The 18,387-nt window shown below is 45.0% G+C and overlaps 1 protein-coding gene across 7 annotated transcripts; it reads left to right on the top strand.

The window, feature by feature from the left end:
• Positions 1–40: 40 nt before the first annotated feature.
• SRSF11 (serine and arginine rich splicing factor 11) lies at positions 41–17,580 on the top strand. 7 transcript variants are annotated; one of them, XM_027891083.1, is made up of 13 exons: positions 41–67; positions 204–356; positions 4,997–5,130; positions 8,998–9,107; positions 10,543–10,635; positions 11,807–11,856; positions 12,446–12,573; positions 13,511–13,592; positions 13,919–14,050; positions 14,995–15,084; positions 15,492–15,587; positions 16,209–16,347; positions 16,453–17,580. In XM_027891083.1, the coding sequence occupies exons 2-13, from the start codon at positions 229–231 to the stop codon at positions 16,645–16,647; spliced, it is 1,377 nt and encodes a 458-aa protein (XP_027746884.1). In that variant the 5' UTR covers positions 41–67; positions 204–228; the 3' UTR covers positions 16,648–17,580. The 7 variants fall into 7 exon arrangements, with proteins under 7 accessions (XP_027746884.1, XP_027746883.1, XP_027746886.1 ...); XM_027891082.1 differs by having other exon boundaries at positions 16,450–17,580; XM_027891085.1 differs by lacking the exons at positions 41–67; positions 204–356 and having other exon boundaries at positions 5,017–5,130; positions 5,964–9,107; positions 16,450–16,647.
• The last annotated feature ends 807 nt before the right edge of the window (positions 17,581–18,387 follow it).

Here is an 18,387-nt window from a genome sequence, read left to right as displayed (position 1 = left end):
GCGTGCGGTGTGGTGGCGCGCAGGCGCGGCGCGGTGCACTGTGGGACACTGCGGGCCGGGCAGGCTGGTGAGGGAGCGGGGCCGGGACGGGCCGGGAGCGGGAGCGGGATCGGGGGGAGCTGGACGGGCCGCGGGCCGAGGGGGCCGCTCCGGGGTAACGGGAGTCTGCACCGCGCTTCACCCGCCCCGCCGTGTCCCCGCAGCACCGGCGGAGCGGGCGGCGGCGCGATGGCCTCCAGCAGCGGCACCGACGTGATCCAGGTCACCAACGTCTCGCCCAGCGCCAGCTCGGAGCAGATGCGGACCCTCTTCGGCTTCCTGGGCAAGATCGAGGAGCTGCGCCTCTTTCCCCCGGAGTGAGTGCAGCCCGGGCCCTCTGTCCCCCCCCCCCCCCCCCCCCCCCCCCCCCCCCCCCCCCCCCCCCCCCCCCCCCCCCCCCCCCCCCCCCCCCCCCCCCCGCGCCCTCCCCGCGGCCCAGCGCCGCCTCCGCCCGCCTGCGCCGCCCAGCCCGGCCCGGGCCGCCCCCGCTCCTGGCGGATCCCGGGGAAGCTCGGGCCGGGTCGCCACCGCTCCCGCCCCTGGGCATCCCGGGGGATCCCTTCTCGGGCCGTTGCCGCTCCCGAGGGATCTCGGCGGATCCCAGCCCGTCTCACCCGCGGATCCCGGCCCGGGCCGCTCCCACGGCCCCTGGGGGTCCCGCCCGGCCGCGTGCGGGAGCGCTCGGGGGGGCTCTCTGAGCCCCATCCCGGGGACCCGGGGTTCTCAGGCGCACCCCAAGGAGTTTGAGTTCTTAGCAGGAATTGCGGGGAGTCGGTGGTAATTTAGGGCGTGTGGTCACACGTGTGATCCTCCCGGGAAATGCCCATTTGTCCCGGGGTTGTGCCTAGGGAACCTGTGCTGTCTAGATCACCTTGAGAACTGTGGCTTTTTGTAGATTATGGCCATAAAGCTCAAATTTATATACAAATTTACGCATTCCTTGCAGAGATTTCTGTGCAAAATGGTCAGGTAACCACTAATATACAAATAATACACATTGATCATGTGTGTATAATCTGAAAACTAAGTTTCAGCAATGTGGAAGTATCCACAAACAAAAAAAAAAATCTAGGTTAGTTTTGATGTCTCTGCTTGCAATTAAATTCTGGTGAGACTAAGGCTTTCGGGATCCTTTCTGATGCAATACAGAGCTTGAGTGTTAACATTGGTGATGGTTATGTCAGTTTGATTGGATTTATAGACCCGATGTCATTATCTGTTGCTGTTTTGCATATTCATTATGTAACTTAATGAGTTTGGTTTTGCCATGATGAAAAAGGATTGGAGAATAATCAAACAAGAACTCAATTATTTGCGATGCCCAAAGGTACTTGGAATTTTTATTTAGAGGGAAAAGAGCTATCACATTTTATTTGTTTGTTTGTTGTTTTTGTTGTTTTTTTTTTTCTCTCTGAGTCTTCAATCCTTGCTAGGACAAACCAAGGGAAACCCAGCCATCCTGACAGCTGGATGTGCACATTCAGAAAGAGGATTACTGGTGTTCTCGCAGTGTCTTTGGGTGGGATTTTGGCAGTTTCAGGTTGGAATTGGAATGTAATTGTACCCGAAATCCAGGGACAGTTCCAGCCGTGAGTTTTCTCGTTCCCAGGTGGGATAACTGTAGTGGATGGGAGAGAACTGCTCTGGGTTTTAACACTTTGCCTCGTTTTTCAAGAAAGTTGTTAAGAGGTAAATGGTGAAACTGTGGCTTTAGATACTCATTAACTAATCTGTTAAGAGATTCCTTGTATGGTTTGGTGTCCTTCCCTTTGTGTACCAAGGGCTCTGGTGCCTCTGGACCCCCTGGTGTGCTCCCAAGGGATCCCCCAGGGATCTGCTCTCGAGGTGCTTCAGAGACCCCAATTCCATTTCACCCATTTTCTAATAGTGACAGGTTCTTTTGCTGTTCCTTTTCCTTTTTTTGGCCCTTCTTTAAATTCCAGGTCCTGACTTTTCCCTGCCCATGGTGTTCATTCATTTTTGGGGGGGTACAGGATACAAGTTATAGTCTGAGAGTTCTTTCCATCATCTGAATCCCTTTGTGTCCTGGATCCTGCTGGGATTCTTTCTTGCCTGTAGCATTTTTGAGTAAGCAATCCCACTTCCCTTGCTCCACCTCCTTGTTTGATCTGTGTCACTCTGACTCTGCTGTCTTCTCTAGAACTTCCTTATTCTCCTGGGCTGCCGGATCAGACATAACTTCCCAAGTTTCCCTACATTTCTGTTTCTCTCCCCTATCCATCCTCTTACTCCAGTTAATAACCACCTATTTCACATTTATCTTTAATCCACAACCAGCTTTGTGACTTCTATTCTTCCTCTCTCCAAACTCTACTTCCCTCCTCCTCCTGCTTTCCCCCAGCTCTATTGCATGGTTCTCTTCTTTATTGTATTCCATAAAGCTTCATCCAAACTGGAAAGTGGAGGGGATGGATTCCTGAGTCTTCTGTAGTCCAGGCCCATTGTTCAGCCCCAGGAAATCCTCGTGTATCCAGGCTGAGAGACAATTACCGAGTGTTTCAATCTCTGCTGAATTACAATAATGATGGATGGTGGCTTTTTTTGGAACTGTTGAGAACATTCAGTTCTTGATGGATTTCATTCAACTTGGATTTGAGAGTGAGTGGAAATGCCATTTTTAAAAGTGCAGCACACAGATGTATATGAAATGTCAGGCTGCAGAGGCATTGCCCAACACTGTCAGTTACATTAGATTCATTATTTTAGGAAAAACTCAGCTATCCCAAAGCATTCCTTGTGGTGCTCCTGGCTGTAAACAGGATCTACTAAAGACTCAGTAGAGTCTACCCTGTATCCTTGATAACATTCCCTTGTTATCACAGACATTTTAAGAATGCCTGAAAACGTTGTACTGCTTTTATGTAATGAGTTGTGTAATTTTTTTACAACTTAGATGAGTAAATCCTTCAACTGTGCCATCACTCCTTGATTTACTTTTCTTTACAATTTTACTGCTGAGATTTTGTTAAACACCTGTTTCTTTGGTTTTACATTTTTATTAATTATTTGGAGGGGGTTATTATTAATTATGTTTATTTTTATTTCCTAGTTATTTGTTCTTATTATTAACTATTAATAATAATTATGTTATTACTTATTATTATGGGTTAAAAAGGCACAATTTCAGCTGTGGATTCCTGGGTCCAAAAGGGCTCAGAGTTCTAATATTTCTATCTCTGGGCCACTTATCACTGCAGTTCATTCCCAATTTATTCAATCTGCAAGCTGTTGGAGCAAGTGGCTGTTTCTAATTTTAATGCTTTAAAAGCTGTAGTGTGCTGGCTCCTATCTAGTCTCTCAGCTGAGGTTAAATTTAAAGTTATTAAAGTGTGATCTGAGGGACATTGTGGGCAGTAGTTGAGTTGTGCACATTGAGCTGAGGTGGGGGTGAAGGTGAGAGAGGGTTTGGCATTTGCGGAGACCAAAATAGACCCTGGATTTCTGTCTGGGTGTGCCGGAGTCACTCCCCTGAATTTTGACAACTCTCAGAGCTGAAGGGCTTGATCAGCCTCCAGCAACCCAGATAAAGCTGTGCTGCTGGGGGGATGCACTGGAAAAGCTTGTCTTTGAATTGTCTGGGAATTCAGTAAGATCAGGAAGATCTTTGTCAGCGATGCGTGAATGTTTTCTGAGCTCTTCAGGCTGATCTGTGCCCCTGATAGATGAGGGCAGAACAAACAGCAACTGTGCCCTGGCCTGGGGTAGGAACACGGGCTTCAGGACATGCTACTGCTTCCTGTGCCTTCTGGAGTCAGCTTTTAACTCATCTGTTGCACAGCTCTGTCTGCAGAATAATTTTACTTTCTGTCCTTTATTTTATACATCCAATTAAAGCAAAATATGTACCACTTTCAGGACATAGGGACTTTTTTAATCCATTCTGGACTTAGATTACTGAGTTGACTCTGCATCTGGTTTTGGGGAGTTTGGTTTTGTTTTATTTTAGGGAAGGCACAGTTGTAGTTGTACAATTCTTTCTGGTTGTTGTAGGAAGTAGATATTTCTGTGGTTTGTTTGTTTGTTTTTCAAGTGACTTCAAGTGACTCAGTGTCTAGATTCTTGTTTGGATTTTCTGTGTCTGGGATTTTTTTTAGGTAGGCTAGTTCTGAGCTGAGGAGTAGGTACAGACCTCCCTTGTAGAGAGGTCTGTGTTTAGGAGCTTTTTACTCAATAGAATGAACTGTAGCATTGCCTGGCTGAGTTTCTTGAACTTGTGTTTTATTGTTCACTACTGAAGGACAGACACGAGCTCAGCACTGTGCATCCCTTAGGATGAACATGGCATTGCTGTGTGTGGGAGAAGCAGAATGGTGAAGTTTGGTCTAGAAGCTTGTATGAAATTGGGTTGATGAATAAAACAGAATCACAGAATGGTGGCCCATCCAGTTGCATCCCCTGCCAGACACCTTCCATTATTCCAGGTTACTCCAAGTCCTGTCCAATCTGGCCTTGGACACTTCCAGGGATGGGTCATCCGCAGCTTCTCTGGGCAACCTGTGCCAGGGCCTCACTACCCTCAGAGGGAAGGATTCCTTCCCAGTATCCCATCTGACCCTGCTCTCTGGCAGCTTAAAGCCATCACCCCACGTCCTGTCCCCACATTGCCCTTGTCACAAGTCACAGTGATCTTTTAATCATCACCCTCTTCATGTCATAATTTACCTTAATAAGCAATTTGGGGCCTAGATTGGAGAGTGTAAAACCCCTGGGTTTAACTGATACAGAGTTGGTAACTTTTTATCTTCCTCGGAAACATTTTCCTTCACCTCCTTCCTTTCTCCCAGACAAAAATTAAGTTGCATTTAGGTGCCTGCTCAAGGATATATTGAGCCTGACAACTATTGCCCAGTTCAAGTGAGGCAATAAAGGTTATTTGTGCAATTTTGGCTGGGTGTGGTGTAACCCCTGGTGACTGTTCCCTGTCTCTCTCCCGCAGTGACTCCCCCTTGCCGGTGTCGTCGCGTGTGTGCTTTGTGAAGTTCCACGACCCCGACTCGGCGGTGGTGGCGCAGCACCTGACAAACACTGTGTTCGTGGACAGAGCCCTCATAGTCGTGCCCTATGCAGAAGGTTTGTGACTTGTTTAATGGCCCACAGAGCCACCTTTGGTGGGGTTTCATTCCTGTCTAGTGCACAAAACCCAGCGTTAGTCCAAAGTCAAACACTCAGATATCTCCATCCTGAAACCCTTGGTATGTTGCCTTTGGCCCCTGGGCTCAATGATTTCATTCACCTCATGAAAGTGGGAAGTTTTGTGTGTCTTGAAGTTTAGAATAATAACATTTTAGGCAGAATTGTTTGCAAATTTTGCTCTGTATCTGTCTCAATGAGACATTTCCCAAACGTACTTAAATGCAAACAGGTCAATATTTTAAGCAACTTTTGCCTTAATAATTAAGCATTTACTACTTTCACTCTCTTCATGAGAATGGTTTGTCCCTCCCTAGAGTGCATGGGAGAGGAACTAGCATTCCTCTGGGATATGCTGCCACTGCATTTATTTGGGAACACCCCATAAAGGCCCTCGCTCTCCTTGTGGAGTCCAATATACCAAGGGTTTGAATAATTATGCTTTAATTCAAAAGTGAGATCTTCCAAGAGGTGCCACATGGGCACTGGTCCTAGTTTTTTAATCCAAGTTGTCTTGTTCATCCTTGATATATTTAATAGAATTTCGCTAAATAATAAACTCTTCTCTCTGTTATTTGTGTGTGTGATTTTTGTAGTGGAGAAGGCAAATGCAAAGCCCTTCCAGATGACTGAAAAACAGTGGGTCCTCTGCAGCTACAGGGGATTCTAGCCATTAACTAAAGGCCAGCAAGCACTCAAGTCCCCAAGTGTTTTCCTGGTGTAACCACTTGTTAACTACATTTTCTCTTCTTCTTTTTATTTTTACATTTTAGGGTGTTACAGTAATTTGAAAGGCAATGAGCAGGGTTTTTGGAACTTACCTTAAAAGCAAAGTGCTGAGAAGACACCTCTTCTTACAGAAGTCTTATTAAACTCTTCTAGACTTGCTTTAGAAGTAACTGATTTCCATTGTACTTGTACTTTTCTTGATTTACTTCTGGGAAAGCTTGAATTTAATAAAATCTTGCAGATTAAGTTTGGTACATGGCCTGGGGTCAGACCTGTAATCAAGACACTGTAATGCTGTAGCTGTCTCTTGAGGCCTGGGGAGCTGTCCTATCTTATCTTTGTATTCCTGACGCGTAAAAGATATGAAACTTAACAAATGAAACTTAATCCCTGGAGTGTAGGAATGTGCAGCGTGGCCTTTGAGCTGTGCTGCTCTCTGAGGGTACAGACCCCCCCCTGCAATGGAGTTACTGCTCCTGCTGCCACTAGTTGAGGTGTAATAGCAGAGCTGAAAGGCATCTTGTCCTTGTCTGTGTGTTAAATACAGCACCAGTCCAGCAGAGTTAGTGCTGGAATGTTCTCCAAGGCCCATGTGAATAATGTCCGTGTTTAACTCTTCCTACAAGGATAAAACTACTTTTCTCTTTGTCAGTCTCGCTTTGTCCACTGTGGATAAATCTGGCACACAGAGAAACCTGCCCAGTAGTTTTGCTTGAGATTGTGTAAAGAAAATCAAATTATTAAAGCAGAATATTGTAATGGGCCTGTTAAATCAAGGAGTTCCTCGTGGGCTGTACCTTGTGGTGTTTGAGCAGTTCAGAATTTGATGGTTTTGGCATATCACAAGAGATATGTTCAGCCAATAACATATTGCCCCTGATTTGGTAATCCCATGGTCCTGTCCCTGTACTGGAGAACAGTTTTCCCTTAAAATTCAGAGTGCAGGGGTCCCAGTTGAACAAACTGAGCACCAAACAGCAAGTTTAAGAACCCCAGTGACACTGCTCATGTGCTTAAAGCCAGGCATGTGCTGAACTACTGTGAACGGGGCCCTCCTCTCTCTGGTTTCTACTGTGCTGATTAATTCTGTGTCAATATTGCCTGTCACTAAAGCAAATGTTTATTATCTGTTCAGTGCAATAATTCCCCCCCTATCCCAAGTTTTAGCTCACACAGACACTTTGGTGGTGGCTGTTGCTTTGTGTTATAGAACTATACACAAAGGCTACGGTAAGGTTTAGTATTTGTCATTTTCTCTGGGCTATTCCTGGATTTGGAAGGAACTCTTAAGGTTAAAGATGGCTGGGGGGGGTGTTTAGGTTCTTTGGTTAATGTTTGTTTCTTTTGTCTGTTTCTTTTTCTTTCATTTCTACACATTCATGCAGTATTTCATGGTTCTAACAAAGCAGCAGTAAAAAAAGCTCTTGAAGCATGAAAATTAACTGGTGAGGGGCCTCATTGCTTTTTTTCAATTGTAGTTTATTTAAATACTTTTTAAAGAAACTATTAGAGGATCAGATGCATGATTTTTTTTAATGGATGCAGATCTTCTATGAGGTGTCTCGAGCTAAGTCTGAGGATTTGTATTTAGATGCCAGAAATGTTGTAGTTGCGCTAATTTGAAATGTTTAGCTGTAATTGATAAATATCCTCTGAGACATAATTTTGCATGCAAAATTACCCCATAATCTCTCTGTAGGTATGTTGATATATTTATGCATTACTGCCCTTTGCCTCCATGACCTTTTTCCCCCTGTCCCTCCATAACTTTGGGTATCTAAATTGCTGCCAGCTCAGTGCCACGGGCCAGATAACAGTGCTGTGTATTGTACGTTTGTGTAGATTATCGGCACTTCTCAGTATAGGTGGGAGGAACCATTACCTTTATTTAACAGTGGTTTTTCTTTTTTGTTGTTGTGTTTTACAGTTCTTTTCCCTGGTTCAGCCTGAACTATATACCAGGCCCTGCTGAAAATACCACCCAACAGTTTTCTTCTGCAGCTTATCCAGTTTCTCTTAAGTGCCCTGTACATATTGTATGTTTTATGATGAGATGCAGTTTCTTAATGTGTATTACAGAAACACTACTGGTATTTGCAAATATATAGTAAAATTGTTTTATTGAACTCTCATTTTGGGGGCTTGGGCACATTAACAAATTAATCCATCTGTATAGGGCTTTTGCTGTTGGATAGAGTAAAAATACCTACACAATTGTTTCCTAGTAGGGCCCTTAAAATTCCCTGTGCAGAGCAGGCAGAGAAATAAGACACTTGTCTTAGTTGGCTGCAAGATTTTGGGCCAGAAGTCCCCTCTGCCATGGCAGTTTGTAGCAGCATTCTTGGTACACTAAGCGTGGCACATATTGGAACAAATGCATTTTACTGCACAGGTAAGGAATGTGCCACCATTCCCTGTATCCACCAGCCACCCCCAGACACACACACAGCCTTCTTGGAGACCTGCAGGGACTTGCATTTCCATATGACACGTCAGCAAAAGCCCTACGCTTGATTCAACCCCAAATATCCATCCCTTCTCTTTAAGTTTGACAAAATTTGTATGGTAGGTGTAAAAGAAAACAATAGTGAACTGTACCATATTATTAACCCCTAAATCAAACTTTTTTTGTCTTGTGTATCTTGATTTTTCTGTGTGCTTTGTAGTGAAGCAGCCGACACGAGTCGTTGTTCATAAAACAGCTTTTGAAAGTTGAGAGCACACCCCTGGAGAACCGACTGTGCTTGCTTACGTTTGGTTCATGACTTAAAAATCGAGTACAGGTGATGAAACCTTGGCAGTGTTAACAAAAAAGTAGTGTGTATTGTGCTATTTTTTTGCTCTAGAAACTTAACCTTTTGTAGAGAAAAAGGAACAGTCAAATTTTCACCCATTGAAGTTGCATTCTGACAAAAAAGTTAATGCTAAATATTAATAGCCATCAAGCTTTGTATTTTAGCCAACATAAGTACTTTCAACAAACTCAGGTGGTGTATCAGGGAGACTTTGCTGGGTGTATTTGTGTATTTTCTGCCTCTGGGATGGGATGCACTCTAATGCCAGGCTGTTTCTCTGCAGGAGTCATTCCTGATGAGACTAAGGCTTTGTCTCTCTTGGCACCAGCTAATGCAGTGGCTGGGCTGCTGCCCGGAGGTGGACTGCTGCCCACTCCCAACCCACTCTCTCAGGTAGGATCTCACCTGGGCTGGGCCAGGGGAGACCATTGGGTGTGTTCTGCTGTGTTCTCACTTCACTCCTGCTCTTTTTTTCAGGCCTTAGGTGCTAATTGCAATTCCTAGAATAGTTCCAAACCCTGATGGTTTGTTACAGCTCTGATAGGACTGGGGCAAAACAGTGATTAGTTGCTACATGGGATCTTATTTCCCTGAAATGATGCTTCTGGTGTCTCAGGGCCCTGTTTGTTTCTGTCTCCCATCCCTTTTTATCCATTGTACTTACAGATTTGCCAGCAGTAGAGATCTCATAGGTTTTAAATTCATGGAGTCCAAGGAGCTGCCATGCTGGGAGATTCCTTTCATTAATACTCCAGCTGAGGGGAAAATTGGAGCCTCGTTATCTCAACCCACAAGAATTCGTGTGGAAGATGAACAGTGAGAGTAATGCATTGTGGGAACACACATCTCTTATCAGGGAACAGAGAATCAAAGTCAGGAGGCAAATTAATAATAATAAGGCTTCATTAATTCTGCAGTTCTCAAACCTACTTCAGCTTAGCTGAAGGGTCCCCTTGCCTTGGAACTGCTCAGAAGATATTTAACCCAATATGGTGGGAAAAGCCTAAATTTAAACAAGGAAAGGGTTGGAAAAATCAAATACAGCCTGAAAGATTCCATTCACTAAGAACTGTGTATATAAATTCCTGAGAATGGTGGTTGAGCCACATTAATTTGAGCTCTGTCACTCTGTATCCCAGCCTGGTCCCAGTTCACTTAATGGTGGAATATATTTAACACATCCACGTGATGGGAATTCAGTGAAGTCATTTTTTTCAAACACATCTTCAAAGTGTGTTTGGTTTCAGTGTCTGTTGATCATCTCACTTTAAATGGCCAAACATGAGGTGCTTTAATGAGGCTTCTGGAGGAATTTAAGGAATTCAGACCTATGTCATTATCCTACTTCCTCTTCCAGTAGCTTTTTTAACCCATTTGCCAGTTTTAACTAGATCTGAGAAATCTGCAAAGATGTGATACTGTTACATTCCCTTTTAACATTTCAGTCCTAGATTGATTTAGAAATGAGGTGGTTGCCTGAGAAACTTATAAGGAATTTTCATTTTAGCACTGGGAATATCATTTCGTTTTAAACTATTCCTTGAAATTTGTGGAGTGCTTTACTTTTTTGCCTTTTTTTTCCCCCCTACCTGTCAGGATGCAGAGGAAGCACAATTTCATCCACTTTCATACATAGTAAGCCTTGGAATCCCTGAATAAGGAATCCTGAACACTCTCTCTGACCTTTGTATAATGTTTCCTGTAGCTGGAAGCTGAAGTAAAGCCCAGCTCAGGTTTCCACATGTCTCATGTGTGGGAATGTTGATTTTCTCCTTGCTAACCCAGGTTTTTATTAATGACTGTGCTCTAATTGCTGTCTCTGTCCCAGATTGGTGCTGTCCCTTTAGCTGCTTTAGGAGCTCCTGCTCTTGATCCTGCCCTTGCTGCTCTCGGGCTTCCTGGAGCAAACCTAAACTCTCAGGTATGGCCCAAAATACCCTTCATTGTCCCCTCTCTTTTCTATTTTAAAAGTAATTTTCATATATTTACTGGCTGGAAACTCCAGTGATTGGTTTCTGTGAAAACCTGCTTGGAATAAAGAGTATCTGCTTGAATATCAAATTAAATGCTGGAAAGGCCTGAGAAATAATTTGGGAATAGTAGTGAAATATTTTAAATGTGTCATTATCAAGCCATGAACCTGTCTTGTACTTAGAGTAAAAAAAAATAGTTTGACTTTTTAATCTTTTAGGTGTAGAAAACAGATAGAAGAGTTTGTTAGGCTGTTAAAGCTGGATAACAAGATTTTAAGTACTAAGTAATAGTAGACTATTGAATATATTTATATAAATATACAAAACTATATTAACATACTGAGCATATTTATATATTTACAAATAGAATTTTTAAGATATAAGAACCAAAAACTGTACAGTAGCAATAATTAAATGCACTGCTGAAAAACCCAGCAATTAGCATTCTCTTTATGCATTCAGTTTGGAAGAAAAGCAAATCATGGTGAATATGAAATGACAAATGGAAAAAATAGAATTTTAAAATAGAAAAATCTAAAGTTGGTGTGACGGGGAATTGTCTCCTGTGCATTAAACCAGCTGAATGCAACAAACTGTTACATACATGTAAAAGAAAATGAGTGAGGGCTAAACATTTTGTTAATACCTCACTGGTACAGGAAGTGACTAATCCTAATAACACCTGGATTTTCCTAAGAGCTGTAGAATACATTTTTCCATAGAATTTTTAGATGTTTACTGTTCATAAATAGGCATTGAGGCCTTTAGTGGACAGGAAGCTTTGTTATTATTTATTATTTATTTACTTACTTACCAGCAGTGTATTTTTATATATTTCTGTTTTCATGCCCTGATTCTGTCCAGGGCAGGGCCTGTGTTTGGCTGCTGTGGAAAATAAAGCCCCTGAACACCACTGCAGTGTGATGTTCACATCCTTCCACCATCCCCCAGTCAAACCAGATCAATGTGCCTTTTCCTCTTTGTCTGGGGGTGTTCTGGTCTGGTGTTTCCATCTGTGAAGAATTCCTGCCTTAGCCACTGCTGAGGGGACGTTCAAGGAAGATAATCCTGAGCGCACACATGATTTTAACTTGCTGGGTTTTTTTTTTTCCCTCACAGTCTCTTGCAGCAGATCAGCTCCTAAAACTGATGAGCACAGTGGATCCAAAGTAAGCATCAACGTTCATTAATACTTGCATTGCACTGCATGGGATCTGGGGAATATCTGTGGGAATTCAGTGGCCAAGCCTTGTCCTGTGGGAGGCAACTGGCAGTTTGGATAGCGTTTGGGGCACTCTGATCTGGTAGAAGGTGTCCCTGCCCATGGCAAGGGGTGGAACGAGAATCATAGAATCAACTGGGCTGGAAAAGACCTCTGAGATCATCAAGTCCAACCCTTGATCCAACACTGCTATGATTACTAGACTATGGCACTAAGTGTCACATCCAGTCTCATCTTAAAAACCTCCAGGGATGGAGAATCCACCACTTCCCTGAGCAGCCCATTCCAATGCCTGATTACCCTCTCTGTAAAGAATTTCTTCCTAACATCCAACCTAAACCTCCCCTGGCAGAGCTTAAGATCATGCCCTCTTGTCTTACTGATGGTTGCCTGGGAGGTTTAAACCTGAGATGAGGTTTAGGTCCCTCCCAACCCAAACCATTCCAGGATTCCCTGATTCTAAGAACAGGCTCAAACAGTGGAGACCTTTATCTCTTAGATTCATTGATATGAATTTCTGGAACTCTGTTCCCCAGGTTGAACCATGTGGCTGCAGGTCTTGTCTCCCCGAGTCTGAAATCAGATACCTCCAGTAAAGAAATCGAGGAAGCGATGAAGAGGGTCCGAGAAGCACAGTCCTTAATCTCTGCTGCTATAGAGCCAGGTAATTCCAGACCCTGGGATGAGCCATTCCCTTCAGCGTGCACTTTGATGTAGTACATGATAAAAGCTGGGCTGCAGAATATTGGCTTAATGCCTTTGCTTTGTACTGGCTGCATTTGTAGGTGGCAGGGTTTGAACTTATCTGCAGTAGATGCTCCATGTGTCCTGCAGGATGGGTTAGGGATTAAGCTATTGTTTTTTCCAAAATTCACTTATTTGAAGATTGCAAAATGCCCAGTTCATGTTGCTGTCTCTGAGATTTTATGGGAACAGCAGTGGCCTCACCACCCGACACACTAGTGATGCTTGTTCTCAGGGGTGGTTTCTTTTATCTCAGATCTTAATCTGTGGAGGCTTGTAAATAATTCTCTTTTTTGTAGCTTTTGCAGCAGATTTTATTTTGGAACAAGCTGCAGCCGTTCTCCCACAAATGTCAGAAACACCAAATCTGAGAGGCAGTAGTTTGAAACACTGAAAATACAATTATGCAGCCTCTTGATAATTTTCAAGAAAAGAACAGAACTCTTGTTCTTGTCTTATATCAGAAAAAATGCGCTGATTGCTTTTGCTTTTTTATGGGAAATTCAAAACAATCATTTGAGAGGTTCTTTAGCCTCTCACAAAATGGCAGATTGTGGAATTTGCACAAGACTTTCCATAGCCCTGCAGCTACCAGCTTTTAACTGACTTTAAGTCTTTTCTAAATTTTTACTTCTTCAGTTTTGCATAAAACTCTGTTGTTTTATGTCACTTAGATGTCTCTGTCTTGTGTTCATTCTTTCTGTCCTCTTGTGAAGAAAATGGTAGATAAGCCCTAATTTCGGATGTCAAAATGAGATTTTATCTATTTATAGGTACTACATGAAGCTCCAGGTAATTTCCTTTATAAAATCTTTTAAAATACTAAAATAGTACTTGGTGTTTTTTTCCTTTTTCAGACAAAAAAGATGAAAAACGAAGACATTCAAGGTCGAGGTCACGCTCGAGGAGGAGGAGGACACCTTCTTCATCTAGACACAGGTAAAGGTACCTCATGGGCTTAAAAAAACTCTCCCAGAGCTGAAAGAATTCTTTCAAAAATACTTCTTGAAAGGGCCTCTTTCATTTGGTTTACTGTTCTGAAGATTGATTTCCATTTGAACATGACTTCCCAGAGTTCCTCTGCAATAGGACTGATAATTCCTTACAGTAGGTTAGTAAGGGCTGATTGATTGAGTCTTCTTATTGTGTTCTGTATAATTCTCTGCATTTCTATCCGGTTGTGCCTCGCTCTTACCACTGATTCCCTTATGGTGACAGGTCTCAGAATGTTGTGTGTCTGACCTTGTGTTGTGTGTTCCTGGCAGACGGTCCAGAAGCAGATCAAGGAGAAGGTCCCATTCCAAATCCAGAAGCAGGAGGCGATCCAAAAGCCCCAGGCGAAGGAGATCTCATTCCAGAGATAGAAGCAGGAGGTCCAGGAGCACATCCAAAACCAGGTAATGGCTTCAGGAAATCACCCTGACCAGGGCAGTGCCTATCTCTGTGTGCTGGGCACGGCTGAGGCGCCTCCAGTGGGGGACAGTTCTGGGCTTTCAGTTCAGGAACGACATGAAGGGGCTGGAGTGGGTCCAGAGAAGGGAATGGAGCTGGGGAAGGGTCTGGAGCACCAGGAGTGGCTGAGGGAGCTGGGGAGGCTCAGCCTGGAGAAAAGGAGACTCAGGGGGGACCTTCTCACTCTCTACAACTCCGACAGGAGGGTGGAGGTCTGGCTCTGCTCCCAGGGGACAAGGGACAGGATGAGAGGAAAGGGCCTCCAGCTGTGCCAGGGGAGGGTCAGGTTGGACATCAGGAGGAATTTTCTCATGTAAAGAGTGTTCAGGCATTGAGAGGGGCTGCCCAGGGAGGCGGTGGAGTCCCCATCCCTGGAGGTGTCCAAGGAACGACTGGGCTCAGTGCTCTGGACTGGGTGACAAGGTGGGGATTGGGCTCAGGTTGGACTTGATGGTCTGGGAGGGCTTTTCTAATCTAAGTGATTCTATGATTCTGTGATAGACTATTTGCTAGAAATTACCACATTTTGGTGCTTGATTTAAACAAAAAAATGAACCCAGGACACAATGAAGCAGTGGCTCTTTTTAAAGTAACTGTTTCTTGTAACATCATTCAGTAGCTGCCTTGGAAAGCAGACAATGTGAGCACCTAGAGTTGCAGATTAGGGGCTGTTGGTACAGAGAAACTGTAACAGTAGTGCTTTTATTTTTTCTTCAGATAATTTATTTCCATTATTATAATGTGCCTGGCCTCAGAAATCCTGACCAGGTTGTGCCGCTCTGTCATTGTTGTGCCAGCTCTGCCTTCTTTTCCCTATATAGAAAATTAGGAACTGCTGCTTAAATGGTTTGAAAATTACTTAACCTGGCAATCTCTTTTTTACTAAAAGGGATAAAAAGAAGGAAGAGAAAGAAAAGAAACGTTCTAAAACTCCCCCCAAAAGCTACAGCACAACCAGACGATCCAGAAGCACAAGCAGGTATGTGAACAGGGGATTTTCCTTGGTCTCTGTTTCCAGCATGATTTTGATCCACTTTAATATTAAATAGGAAGAATGTTTTTGTAGTTGAGCAGCAGGTCTAGTGGAAGGTGCACCTGGACTCTATTCTTCCCCTGAAACTGTTATTTTTGAGGTAAATACTTTGGGCTTTAACAGTTTCTCCTTGCTTTGTATCAGAGGGTGACACTGAGGTCACTGCCAAACTCTTCCTGATTTAGGGAATAAATATATGCAAAAGGTGTGTTACTGTTTCAGAAAACCTCCAAGTTTAACTTGTGATTTCAGCAACTATTTAATACTCTTTGAGCTCAGCTGGGTTTGGACAAGGAGATGTATTTGTAGCTTTAATAATAAATTATTAAAAAGCTTCTGTGTCTTTGCTACAGAGAAAGACGGCGCAGGAGGAGCCGGAGTGGAACACGGTCACCCAAAAAGCCCAGGTCTCCCAAACGGAAAATGTCCCGATCTCCGTCTCCAAGAAGGTCAGGGAGTGGCTAAAAAATTGAGTCTTGGTGGAAAATTCCCAAAATGTGACCTATAGGGAAGATCCTGGCATGTCTTGTTGAGGATGGAGTGTGTTTGGGTGGATCTCTGCTGCCTCTTACTCCTTTTAGCATCACTTGACCAGCTCCAGGCTCGAGCTGCTGTTTTGTTGCCTGGGAATGCCAAGGGTGAGATGTTCCAGGGGTGGTGGGAGTAGGAGATGGAAAAAATCCCGTTCCCTTTGCCTCATTACAGTAGGAATCCACTGATTTGGGGTGGCCCTGGGTGTTTGTGACCCTCTGCCAGAACGGGGAACTCACGATGCTCCTTTGTAAAATGCTGGCACATTGCTATTCTTACTCTCCAGGAGTTGGACTCCATGATCCTTGTGGGTCCCTTCCAACTCGGGATGTTCCATGTTCTTAGCCTTAGCTTTGTGGTTGTACTGCATCTGGAGCTAAGAAGTTGGGATTCTGGGGAGTTTTATGAATGTGCAGGGTGTTCCCGAAGTTCCTTGCTGCCATCTTCCCTTGGGTTTGTAGTGAGCTGTGGGTGACACTCTGGATGTGTTCCAGTCCTGGGGTGAGAGTGGGTTTCATCCTTCTCCTGTGTCATCACAGGCATAAAAAGGAAAAGAAGAAGGATAAGGACAAGGAGAGGAGCAGAGATGAGAGGGAGCGGTCAACAAGCAAGAAAAAGAAAAGCAAAGACAAGGAGAAGGATCGAGACCGGAAATCCGAGAGCGACAAGGACGTGAAAGTATGTTTAATAAACCCCTGGAGCCCCCCCTGCCCACACCCCTCATGTGCCCCCACTCCGGCACCCCAGGGCCGTGCTAACGTGTCCCTTTCCCTGGCAAAGCAGGTCACAAGGGACTACGACGAGGAGGAGCAGGGCTATGACAGCGAGAAGGATAAGAAGGAGGAGAAGAAACTGGCAGAGGGCTCTTCCCCCAAGGGGAAGGAGCCTGGAGCTGAGAAGGGCAGTGGGGACCTGGGCAGGGAATCCAAAGTGAATGGGGACGACCACCACGAGGAGGACATGGACATGAGCGACTGAGCCCCCTGGCCACCCGTGTGATTCTTTTATCTGTACTTGTTAATCCTCAATCTTAGATGTATCCAGCTCCGAGCTCTCCATGGTCTGTCCATCCTGTACTAACTCACACCCAAAGCTTGATAGAGGGACCCCTGTGCTCCGGGTGGGGGGGACTCGCTGGGGCCGAGGCTGCATGACCCCCCCGCAGCATGGGCTGTGTGTGACCCCCCTGTCCCCCTGTAGTGTCCCGGGAGCAGGGCAGGGATGCTCCGGCTGCTTGGGGCATGTGGCACCAACACACACCTGGGGCAGCCCCTGAGCCTGACACGTGACCTCACACCAGGGTCAGCCTTTGATCCCACCAGCTTTTTGTCCTCTTGGGTTTAGTTTTGGTTTTAAGCCAAGTGCTGGGGTTGATTTGGTTTGGTTTTCCTGGTGGGGTTTGTTGGCTTGGCCAGAGTTAAAATGCACTGACCTTCCTGAGGGCTCCCAGTCTGTTCAGTTCCATCTGGGGCGAGCTGGGATGGGTCTCCCCTCAGGAAAGGAATCCCTGCCCTGTGCCCAGTGATGGAGGGTTGGTGGAAGTTCATCCCAGGTGCGGTTGCTCAGGAGCTCACCCACTGCAGCAGGGAGTGCATTTTAAACTGACCTTGGTTTGCTTTTAAAGCAAGTCCACCCGATAATGTACTTTTTACTTGATCTCAAGTTGTATAAACTAATGAGTTTGTGTTCCTGTCCCGCAGTGTCCCGTCCCTCCCCGCACACAATGACCCCTGGAATATGCAGAGTAGTTAGCCAAGCTGTTCCTTAGTTCCAGCAGCTCCAGAGCTTTTACTTTTGTGCAGGTAAAGAGACAAAAGTAGGCAACAGTCTGTGCCATGTCGATGTACAGTTTCGGAAATTGTTTTACAAAACTTTGATAATAAAACCCTGAAACTTAAACTCCTGTTCCTAGAAAACTCCTGGTGTTTATTTCTACCACCAAACTTGACCTCATTCCTTAGAGGGGACTTTTATTCCATCTCCCTCTTTTAAAAGGACCTGACAATTTATTCTCTTTAAAACCTGGTTGAATATGTTACACTGAAGAACAAGTTTATACTCTTGGGGGGAATGGGTTTAAATAAGGATCTGGAGGTTTTATGGGACTGCAGAGAAGGACATGGGGGTGCTGGTGGGGGAGAGGCTGGACATGACCCAGCCCCTAACTCCCTGTGCTCTGGGCTGATCCCACAGCATGGGCAGCAGGAGAGGGGGGGATTCTTCCCCTATGCCCCCTCAGGTGAGACCCCCCCTGCAGAGCTGCCTCCAGCAGGATGTGGAGCTGCTGGAGCAAGTCCAGAGGAGGCCAGGGAGATGCTGCCACAGCTGGAGCTTCCCTACCATGGAGTCAGGCTGGAAGGGCTGGGGGTGTTCTCCTGGAGAAGGCTCCAGGGAGACCTTAGAGCCCTTCCAGTGCCTAAAGGGGCTCCAAGAGAGTTGGAGAGGGACTTGGGGCAAGGGCCTGCAGGGACAGGACAATGGGGAATGGCTTCCCTCTGCCAGAAGGCTGGGTTAGGTTTAGGGTAGGGAATTGTGGAAGTTTGGGATTCTGTAAGCATTTATAAAGAAAAGTATTTGCAAAACTGGCTTATATTTCCATGCAACCATGACCACTCACCTCTGAGGAAGGCTGGAAGCCACAAGTGCTTTGTGCAGGTAATGGCAACCCAAAATTTAGTAGCCTCAAGTTCCAGCTGTCACTCAGATCACCAGTGATTC

This window comes from Empidonax traillii, unplaced genomic scaffold (assembly GCF_003031625.1).
Source record: "Empidonax traillii isolate 1590-97213 ecotype Southwest subspecies unplaced genomic scaffold, ASM303162v1 scaffold309:size1915965, whole genome shotgun sequence".
NCBI classification, from domain to species: Eukaryota; Metazoa; Chordata; class Aves; order Passeriformes; family Tyrannidae; genus Empidonax; species Empidonax traillii.
The sequence above is the reverse complement of the archived record's forward strand: the minus strand, read 5'-3'. Positions and strand labels throughout refer to the sequence as shown.